General features: G+C 29.4%; 1 protein-coding gene across 1 annotated transcript in view; it reads right to left on the bottom strand.

Moving 5' to 3' along the window:
• Positions 1–12308, bottom strand: part of LOC106682274 (uncharacterized) — a 367154-nt gene that overhangs the window by 12595 nt on the left and 342251 nt on the right. The window contains exon 11 of the mRNA XM_067053653.1: positions 160–408. Coding sequence (XP_066909754.1) covers positions 160–408 — 249 coding nt within the window. The remainder of the gene's footprint in view (positions 1–159; positions 409–12308) is intronic.

Raw genomic sequence — 12308 nt, 5'->3', positions numbered from 1 at the left:
CTATTTATAGTTTGCAAAGTGGAAGTGCCGTTGCTTAATTTTTCAATCTAATTAAGAATTTTGCAGGTGTTACATTAAAATTTGTTCTGTTTGTTAAAAGTTTTCGAAAAAAAAGTAACTTAATGTGTTATATATTGTAACTGTAAATTAACAACTTACTTGGTGGTTGACTATGGAAGTCTTCCTGGACAAGAGCCCATTTACAGCAGTAACAAAGTTGGCCGTGATGTTCAGGAGTACACCGACGTCCTGCCTGGCCTTGAGGTAGGCCAGCACCTTTGCCAGGAGGGCAACAAGGGGCTCTGCCTCGCCTGGATAGGCCCCACCTCGGCCCCCGACAGATGTAGCAACCTCCCAGACGGTGTTCCCTGCGGTGGTACCTGCGTAGCCGAGGCCAAGTCCCAAGAACTGGAAGAAAAACACACGTTATTTCATTTAGTATTCGATTTTGTGGATGCAGGTAAAATAAATAAATATTAACATCTTATATCTAATAAAAATAGTTGTAACAATGTTCTTCTTCATTTATTCGTTAATTTTTTAATAGTGTCACAATTACTTAAAGAATGATTCTGAACATAGGATTTGAGACCAAAAGGAAAAATCCACTGGGGAAAAACGCCGTGAGTATCAAATTATTGGCTGATAGTGTAATGAAAATCCTGAACATGCCAATTCCATGACGTTCCAAATAAGTCAATATCTGTTAAGAACTGACAGCCAGCGAGTTTCAATAGAGCAGTGCCATCTATTGTATAGCGAGATGAACAGTCAATTTATTGAAACAGTTCAATATCTGTTCCAATCTCAAGATTCGGATACAAGACAATGCCCTATGACTATCATATTTTATATTAACCCTTTGGTTACGTTTTATTTATTTATTTTATACTAGATCGGCCTGGTGGGCCTTACATGGTTAAAATAACCGTTACGTTTTATATATTTATATGTTTTTACATTTGATTATGGGGGGAGGGGTATAGTCTCGTACAAAAGATAGCCCTAACTATATACAATGTTATAATTAAAAGAAAAAAAAAGATAAAATAAATAGAATAATGCTTCTTAAAAAAGGAGAAAAGTAAAATTAATAACAAAAACAATGATATTTGTGCACTTAACAAAACAAACAATTGCCTTCTAATGGTAATAAGAAAAGTTAATTTGAAAAATAGACGAGAGAAGAAAAAATAAATAATAAAGTAAAATAGAGATAGTGTAAATAATGAATCGATAAATATAGAATTTGTAACAGAATGTCCTGCAACAGCCTGGGCTTCAGTCTTCGGGTAATGGTTGAGTCACTGCTCCTTTAACTGTCGGCAACTGGAATTGGAACTTCATGAACAGTTTTTTGATGTAATTCTCTATTGACTCCATTTGTAATTTCTGATGAAATTGGCTATTTCTTGTGAACCAAGGAGCATTAACTACGATTCTAAGGACTTTATTTTAAAAAGATTGTAATTTTTTATTTTTCGTAAAGGATGCCGCTCCCAGACTTCACAGCCGTACATCAGCAGTGGCCTGAGAATTGTTTTAAATATAAGAACAGTAGTTCCTGGTTTTAGTTTGGAATTTCTGTTGAAGATAGGATGTAGCATTTTGTTTACGTTAAATCATTGTAGTATGTCAATAAGCAACAAACTGTCGAATACGTAAAGATTACTCTAGCACGCGTCATTAATATGATTAAGGGCGTAAGAAAAGGGGAGACAAATGAGGCGAAATATCCCGGACCTCGAAGCCCAGAGGTCTAGGAATCTTATGTTTTCTATTGTTATTGATTTTTCTTTTTACTAGAACGATTTTAGATAAATAAATAATTACTAGGAATGACGATATTTCTAGGTGAGAGGTTAGGACAGACGTTTGATATTTTACGTTAGGATATGTCTCGAATAAAAAGTGGATTCATTTAATTCGCAGTGCAGTGATTCTCATCTTCAGGTGGTTGGTTTAACCAGTCAAATTATCTGACCCAAATAAAAAAAAATACACACAATGACTTCGATTTGTCGATTTGATACCTGGCAATTAAAAAAGAAAATCTAGACGTCAAAAGTAGTAATGTACATATGTATTCTATAAAATGATGGTTGATATGAGGTATATCTAAAATGATACGTTGATGGTTTTAAAGTATTAAAATCGTATTATTTTATAAAATAGTTTCATTCACGAGATATTACAGTTCAAGCAGCGATTTTTGTCTAATTGAGGTATAACTATAAACTAGGTGAAAGCTATAAACTAGCAATAAAACAAAATATATTGCCAATAAGTGATTATTATGCGTGATTATGTGTGTGTAGATTTATTCCAAACAAGGTCTGACAACTGTTTCAAGTAATAGACCAACAGATTATTACTAGAGGGATGGAGTTGATTGCTTGTAAGTTAGTAACCGGCGATCGAATCACCAATTTAGTGACGTACGTGTAATACTACTCTTGAAGCTAATCAACTTCTATTGATTGAACTTAAGAATAAAAACTAATTGTTTTTACAAACATTCAATTTTTTCTGCAACTTGGTTACTCAAGTGCATAGAATAGTAAATCTAATAGAATTATAAATACATTTCAAACAAAAATAATTATTACAGGTATAGTAAATTAAATTCTTGGTCAGTAACCACAATATAATAAATATTTTGGACACTGATTAATTTCAATAATGATGCAATTAATATTTTAATATGTTACTTATATATATTTTATTTTGCTTGGTTGAGCGACCGCATTATTATAATTTCAAATAAGAGATAATCAATAAAATATTTTTATGTAAGTTTAATTTACGTTGTCGTAAATGTGTGTATACGGACAATTTTATTAAGATCTTGTTCGATAAGGCATAATTTTAAAACATTTAAACGAGGAGAGCATTTTTTTCCTATGAGGCACTTTTCGCTCCTCTATGATGGACAAAAGAATAAGAATGTAAAACTTCATAATTTCTGAACAGAATTTGTGGGACATTCCTTTTAGAAAAACTATATACTTATGTACATAGTACGTTTGTTTGAATATATTAGAGCATAATGGAGCTATATGTAGTAAATAAAAATTTACGCGGTATAGCGTATACGCGAATATATTTATTTTTTTAATTAGCTAATGTACATTTTTGGTAGAGGGGTGGGTGTTTCACTAATTCTACACAATCATCTTTATCCCAAACTTCACTATCTTGGTACATGTTTGTATTTTAATATAGTTATCATATAGCTTATAACCAAGTACTTACATCGCGTGTGCTACAGAAGTTTAATCAAAAAAACAAATAATAATAAAATTAAAGCCAGTACAATTTATAAAAAAAAACTCACCCTAATGAGGGTTTGAAAGAAAACGTTCAATTAATAACAGTTTGATTATGAAGAAAATAACCAGGCCTTCTCTTCTGACCTTGTATCTTTAAAAATGACCAAAGATTAAAAAAAACAAAAAAGAAATATTTTACAAGAACAGGATTTCAAATAGTTAATCAAAAAAACATTTTAGAAAACAGTCGATTTCGAAATTGACACATTGGTGTATTTGTGGTTTCCTTGAAAAATATCAACCGATTTAAAATCGTATTTGATTGGACAGACAAATTCAAAGTTAGAGAAGAAATTAGATAAAAAACATTTACTCTACCCGAGTAGGCCATCTATGAATCAAACCGCCAGAATACGCCAGCTTCTAAGTTTATCTTTATTTAATTATATACGAGTTAAGTACATTAATTTAATCAGATAAAGTCATAAGAAAACTTAATTTTTTTTCTCAACTATTTTTTAATAACTGGTTTTAATTAAAATAATAAGCTATTTTATTTAAATAATCACTAGTTTTTATTGGACAAGTCTATTTTTTATTGCTCTCAAAGATAATACGTTAAACAAATATTCATCCAATAGTTTTAATCAATCATTACTTATATAATATATGTGTCTAAACAAGTTATATTTGAATTTTTTTCAACCCGAAAAAAATAAAAGTTTAAAGAAAAATAACGCGAAGGAAATTAAACTATTGTTCCAGAGAGAATAATAGTTACAAGAAAGCAGTGAGGTAGAAAACGAGAGTGAGAAGAAATCCCTCGGTTCTCTATTCAGTCTCCAGTTCCTGGTACTTCTTGTCACTCTCTGATTGTGCCAATATTCTTCCCAGGGTCTTTTTTATAAACATTGTATTGAAGAATCAGGTTTCGTAGAAATCCTGAGAAAAGACATTTTCAAATCTATTTTTATCTGGTTCGAGCAATGCTTTCCTTAAAACGATTTTTAATTTGGAACTATTAAATAGTTTTGACAGTAATATTAATAATAACAATTAAATACAATAAAATTTTTTAAATAATTTTTGTTTTTTTCTTGTATTACTTTTTCATATTTATTTTTTTAAATATGAGTAATTCAATTAATGTTCACATATTCAAAGTTTATATGTTACTAAAGCATTCCATAATTGTATACCACTACTACTATTGCTTAAAATTGTACTTATCAATTATATATATCATTATATATATCAATTGTATATATAAATCTTTTTTAATAATTCTATCGAAATTAAAAATTGCATCATAATAGTTGCATAATTGATAATTGAACATTAATAGTAAAATGATGCAATCATTTAATTCTTTCAGTTTGGCCATTTAACACTAAATCATGTAATTACTTTTTTAAATCGGTAATAAAAAAATTAGGAGTGATATTGCCGGGTAAATACCTCAGACCCAACAAATAGGTTATTATCCTAGTCAAAATAGGGTTTTCAGTTAAGGGTTATTAGACTATATTTTTCTCAAAAAATTCGGTCTGTTTTGAACTACTTAATCCTGTTTTCAAGTCTACTACCTCGTAAACTTAACAATGAAAATTATAAAAAATTAGAAACATTGTGTTAAGAATTTACTTTTAAATAGAAAATTAAGCATTTTTCGAATATAATTGATTATATGTAAAAAATTGAGACAGATGGGATGTTCTAGAAAATGTTGTATTCCAATTTAGGCAATTGTTTAATGCCGATGAACTGTGCTAAAAAAAATTATACGATATTTTTGGAAAACCCTTTGATGAATGGACTATACTTATGAATAGACTATATTGCTACTGAAAAAGTATAACTTCGTGATATATAACGCTTGAGATCTAAATCTGTTCTAAGTTAGTGGTGCAGAAGCCTCTCTAATCCGTTTTATATTTTTGTTTTGTAGAAAATATGAGATAATATTTTGGGATTTTTTATGCTCTGAATTAATATAAAACTATCTTGAAGAAGATAATTATTATTTATCTTGTAATGAAACGTTAAAGTTTATTGTAATTAATTATATTTTATTTTTAAGCGTATTTTAAAGAAATATCGGTTTATTTTTATTTCACTTTTATTTGTATTATCACAGTGTTATTAGTGCCACTACGTTATTTAGATGACAGGACAGTCTTATTATAATAAAAATTTAAATATTTGTAATTTCTTTTTCAAACAGGAATTTGACATTGTCCTGATTAGTTTTGTTGTTATAATATATATTTGAAAAAATCAAAGATGCCATTGGAAAGTTTACTATATCTCCTAATTTGTAAATTGTTTTAGTAAACATATATATATATATATATATATATACTTTAATGAATTTAGATTATCAACTGAGCTTACACTATAGTTCATTTTACAAACAGAGTAATTCAAGTATTTAATTAATTTTTTTTTACCCAAAAGGAGTATAATTGAGGTATTTTTGAAATTTTAAACTATTATTTACAGCTTTTTGAAAATATTCACCTTCAAACTGCTGCAATTGCTTGTACTAGCGAGCAAGGGTGGGTAGTACCTTACTCCCACAGTGTCAGGGTAAGGTAAAACAAATAAACAAAAATAATAACCTATAATAATAGTATTTCAATTTTAGAAGTCGATTTAATTGTATGTAAGCTGAATAGTTTCTATGTTTTACTCAATTATAATGGGCCAGATTCCGAATCATTTTCTTATTAACAAAGTTGTATTATATCATCATTTTAGTATGCTTAAATAAAATTGTAATTACATTTTTTTTATTTATATAAGATATAAGAAGTAAATGTTATGGATAAAGGTATTTTCAGGAATAATTACTATTTTACTTATTTCAACTAACGATTATGCATTTACAACATTTTTTATTAGTAATAAAAATATAATAGTAAATTTCATCCCAAAATATGGCTCACCTGTTAGCTTTCTCAATAGTAATAATATAGCTTTGATTGCTCAGATCGTGATGATGAACTGGCTCAATCACAACTGAGCTGGGCGGGGCAACGAAGTTTTAGCAAGAACTAATCTCAATTAACGCATCACGTAGCAGAAGTAAATTAGTGACGGTATCAGGAAGCTGAGTAGTAATTAAGATAAGGGCTAATATCAAATGATAACTGAATCCTACAGGAGTTGAATGGAACTAGTCAGCTGATAATTACCTTTCTAGATAGTGCTCGATTAGGCTCCGTTATGGCTTTAGCAACCGCTTCCTTGTCCGGTATATATTTCGATAATTATTTTTCTTCTCTACGTTTGTGAGAGAAATCGTGATACCTGTTATCTTTAGGTTTTTTGTTTTCTGTAATATCCAGAAAACTTAGCATATTATTTTGTATAACTTACTAATATTTAGAATATTTATTAACAGAAAGTATTACAATCGTGTAGAGTTTCGAATTCGAGTTTTCGCCAAGTATCGCCAAATGGATATGAACAGTCTAGTTTAAAAAAGTCGTAGGAAACTAAAATTACTTAGGACTTATTTAAGCCTAAGATGTTACAGCAAGTATGTCGTTATAATCGACCAAACAAAAGTACCACTTTTTATAATAGTTATTTTCTTCCATATTTCCCCATCACCATGTTATTTAATAATAATATTCTTTATTTATCCTGGGACTGATTCCTTAATAATAACATTACAAGTATAATTCTGACACTTGCTTTAAAGTAAAATAAAAAAAAATTATAATAAAAATGAAACTATAATCCATCATAAGTAGAATTAGAATTATGAATTTAATTAGATAAAAAACAAACAATAATAATTTACAGAATATCTAAAATAAAAATATATCAAATAAAATAAAACTATATATTATATTATAATTCTTAAGGCGAACAACTTCCAATAAAAATAGAATCAAATACATGTAAACTAAAAATAATAAGAGGTTCAATTACTGTTAATATACATATTTACAAGTTTAAACAAAAATCAGAATTATCAAATATAGAAGATGAATAAATAAATAAACCAGTATATAAGGTAATGAAAAAAAATCCTCCGACAAATAATAAATCTTAAGATATAATTAAATATAGTACTGATATCCTTATATAGCTTAATAAATATTTAAAAATTCCGATAATATTTATGTTAAATTGTATTTATTTCTCCATTTATTTACATCTTATTTGAAACATTTAATTTTTATTCTTCTGGAATAGGGAGGGCAGAGAAGATGGTTGAAAATACGGGATTTGATGATTGGAAGGGTATTAGAACAACTAATGATGGAGGGTATAGTATTCTATAGGGAAGAGGAACGGATGAGGAAAGATCTGCCAAAGGCGCGTGTTGCGGGAATGTTCTGAGGATTTAAAGTAAGGATATCAGGGATGTACGATGTATGGTAGGATTGAATAATTTGGTAGAGGAAGGATGCAAGGAAATATTTACGATGGAAGGAGGTGGTAACTCTTCATAAAAAATGGGGACCCCAAAGACGATGCTTACAAAGCAGTTAATCAGCCGTTTTAATTTTGCCTCGAGATCCCCAGAGACACCCCCATAAACCATACAACAATAGTCAAAGCGGGGGAATATTAAGGAAGTAACCCGGAGCCTGCGGTATTCAAAATGAAGTGGGTAACGAAGGTAACTAAGACGCTTTAGGGTGGAGAAGGTTGGAAAGAAAATATAGGAGACGTGGTTTTTCCGGGAGAGAGTTTGGTCTATGGTGACAACAAGGTTTTTGAGATATGGATCGAATTGTATTGGATTGTTGTTATTGAAACGAAAAGAAATAAATTTAGCATCTTACTTATATAGTTTTTTATATATATTTATTTAATGAATCCCTTTTGTATTAATATTAATTAGATGTGCACTCGGTCATTTGCATATCATACGAGTTAACGATCGCTCTATTATTTAACAGCTATTATTATAAATAGACTCTCGTTATAAACCATATAGTGGTTCGTCTTAACATCTGGCCTATTTCGGCAGACACTGACCAAAGAGGAAGTGACTTTTTCATATTGAAATCATGTGCTAGTATTCTATATCAATGAAGAAGGCAAGTGCTGACACTTAGGCAGGTATAAGTTTTCATTTCACAATGGACATGCATCTGTCTAACTATTTTAAGTTTAGCAGTTCTCACAACCATGCCCAACTCTTATCTGGGTAATTATTCTATTCTTGGAAGGTAGTATATGCAACTCACCCTTTTTCTCCAGACACGCCTTTTTCCCCACCCAGATATTTATTTCTAATTTCATAGGCCCCGCCTAGTTTCCTAAAATTATCTAATTGGTCCAAAACCCTTCTCCTATTTCATTAATCTTCCTACCCCCTCCCTTTTCAAGTTTATATATATATTTTCCGGCACTGGATAGCTAAGACAGTAACAGTTACATTTACAGTCAGAGAGAGATATCTGTAACCACTAAACTATGTAGTATTTGTAAATATGTAAGAATCAAGTTATTTTAGTCTTCACTGATGTTCAAGTTTATTAATAGTTTATAATTAATTTGCGCATGAAGCTGACATGCATAACGTAAATAAAACGCGAAGGAACAACGGGTTCTGTAATAATGTAAAAAACGTTTGTTAACATATGCGTAACGTGTCCGTGATAACGCCAAACGCGAGCTTTTTGAGTTCATCTGAATCCTGCAAAATCTTTCAGGCTTTGAAGATAATTTTGTCTGCTCTTTTTTTTTTTTTTTTTTTTTTTAAATATTATAGAGAACTACTTCTTCAAGCAGCGATAACACAATTGTTGTATGAAATTTATGTCATCGAATACCCACAAATAGCTGGCGAGTTTTATTTAATAACATATTATTTAATATTTGGTAACGATATATAATTGTTACCAATAATAAAACAAATATAGGCATCCTGTAAGAGTTTAAGTTGAAGACTAAATGTGGAATAAAATTGGCTGGGTTCGACGTTGAATGATCGGGGAGAATAATAGCAGTGAAGCGATCAAATCGAGATTGTATCTGAAGGGCTGAAAAAGGGAGCATGGGCGTGATACAGAGCAAGGGCATTAATGAGTGACATCTTGCTAATCCATGTGAAAGCTTTTATCCAATTTGTGAACCTTTTATCGTCGCCGATGATGTCATGTGCATTTATAACACAAAATTATAAAAATATTATAGATGATTATTGTCTTTTTTATTTTTATGTTTTAAATATATAAACAATATCATTCTGGGTAGTATTTAGTATATAGTAGTCATTCTGACTAAAGAAGTTATACATTGTTTCAATGAAGTATTTGTAACAGAGAAGATTCTTGAGTATTGGAAAACAAATAAAATATATTGTTTTCTCCGTTTTTAAAAACTTTTATTAAAATAATATAATATAATAGTTCTGGATTTTTTTTCTTTATAGGAAGTTATATTTTTATTTTTTAAATTGTTGAGGTAAAGAAAATTTCTAATTAGAATATCAACTATTCTATATTTTGAGCTTGTAAAACGTTTCGGGCGGATATTTTCCTATATCTATTTATCAATTTCCATTTTGAAAACTTGTTATCTATTTAAATTAACTCTAAATTTTTTGTATAACTACGATTAGTTATATAAAAATATTTTAGAGTATATGTGTATAAATGACAAGATCTCCTGATATATCCCGAATATCCCGAAACATTGTACAAGCACAAAACATAGAATAGTTGATAATCTATTTGGGAGTTTTTTTCACCTCAATAATTTAAATAATAATAATATTCAATAGGAATGAGTATTAAGGCCGTATGGATTCAATCATACTATAATCATGATTATACTATAAACAGATAATAAATTTTAAAATAAAATAAATAATAATAATGAAAATAAAATATAAAGTAAAATGTACTATTATAGTCATGAAATAATAACGCTCAATAGAATATATAAGTATACATAAAAAATACATAACATTATTGCATGTTCAGTAACATCATCAGATGTATGTTGAATTGGTCAGAAATTATTAAATGAATAATTTAATTGCATATTTTAGTTGCACGATAATTACCATTAAACGGTCCTAAAGAGCACAAATTAGTGGTTTTAAGCACATAAGTAATTGCAATTAGCCGATTAGATTACTGTAATAGCACTTATGATTCTGAATTACAGTTACTTCTGGACCCTCAGTAATTGAAATGACAACTACATGTAACTGCATGTAAACATACTAAAAGTTAAAATGAATCCCTACGCAAGAGCTCGTTCATAAAATTTCAGCATCTTCGAAAACATGTAAATAATCCGTAATACAACTGGATATTATTTTCATATTTTGTAGCTATTGTAAAATTTATTTTTCATTTTCGGTATTAAGCATTTGTAATTACAGTTACAATGACTTATAACTATTGTAATTACTAGGGATTCTAGGGGAAAAGTTATTCAAATTTTTGGGTCATTACCAGTACCAAAATAACATTGAAATGTTATTTAAAGTGCCTATTAATTAATTGAATAATTGTTCTGGAGAGGAGTTCTGATCTCAAAATATTTTCACTCTTGGGACAGGTACCCAAGAAGTGAAAGGTAACTGCTCGGTAGGTAACTCCAATGAAAAGGAAAAGACGTGCCTGAAATATAGTGAAATTAGAATACAATATTTTGGGCAGCGAACCTTCTTTCTAGAACAATTATTCCCTTAATTAAATGGCTCTAATTAGAGAACTCTTAGCAACTATGTTCGACGAGCTACACAAGAAAGAGCTCAATTGTTTAATATTTGAGGAATTAATAGCATTTACATTTTTTTACCATTGCTTTGTTTTGTTAATCATAATACTATTTTTATTTTAAATTATTGACTAGTTCGAAACAGTGTTTTAAGGCATATAACGTATTTTTTGTTAAAGTTTTGCTATTTATGTTTTTACAAAAAATTCCACTCATAGGGATGTTTTTCTATTGTCTATATGAGTTTTTTTTTTCTGAAATTGTTGTATGTAACCATTTTTTGAATAAACACACTTTAATAAAATATATATTGACAGAATCCCGATGAAGATTTAACTTGAGAATAGTAAATAATCGTTAAAAGAATAAAACAAAAATCAAAGAAATATCATCCACTGAAGGGCTCATATACAGTGAATAATGCCAAGCCGTCTATTGAGAATCTATTCCTTTCAGATATGAAGTGTATAGATGGATTATAAGAGTGTCACTTATCGCTTTTTCTCATTTATAATGTTTCTCATATCATTTTTCAATTTTCGGTCCCTTTGGAAAAAGATTATTTTCTTATTCATATATGATATGCATAGTAAGGAGAAGTTTTGCGATCGTGACAAATTTTAAATCCTACTTTTCAACGGAAATACACCTTTTAAAGTATCCTCGACCCAAATTACCAATATACAGTATCTCGCAAAATAGTGTGTGAGTACATGTGTGTGTTGTATACGTATGAATAGCTTATCTCAAAATCTTAAAGTTTTACGAAACTTACACTAGATTACGATTATTCCAGGGTTGTTACTGAAACATTTTCGCTGAAACCAATTTAGTATCACTTTATATTATCAATTGTAGCTTTTACATACTGACATACTGCAGGAATCTGATAGACAGTGGATCGCCACACTGTTTTACAACTTTATTGACAATAACAGCTTCCAAATATTTGATTACCTTAAGAAAACAGATATGTACGAATTTTTTTAACTATTTTTTTCTTTTCTCTCTCTATTTGATTTGAATTTTTTAAGTTTCTTTAATACAAATAATCGCTATGAAATCAGCTTATATATTTCGGTATGGATATGATGATATAAGGATTGCTCCCTAGAGCTTAGACAGTGTGCGCATGCGCTAGTTAGCAAATGAACATATGATACTTCGTGTCCCACAATAATCTATTTTTCAGTGAACTAACATTAAAACAGTAGTGAAAAAAACAGTGTCAGTGGAACAATAAGTGATACTGCTCACATGAGAGCTAAAATATAGGTGAGTTGTCGCTTATTTCTAAACTTTTAGTGAACCGTGTATACGTTCCTTAATCCT

This window comes from Halyomorpha halys, unplaced genomic scaffold (assembly GCF_000696795.3).
Source record: "Halyomorpha halys isolate HHAL.00 unplaced genomic scaffold, Hhal_1.1 Scaffold400.1, whole genome shotgun sequence".
In the NCBI taxonomy this organism is placed as follows: domain Eukaryota; kingdom Metazoa; phylum Arthropoda; class Insecta; order Hemiptera; family Pentatomidae; genus Halyomorpha; species Halyomorpha halys.
This window is presented reverse-complemented; position numbering and strand designations above follow the sequence as displayed.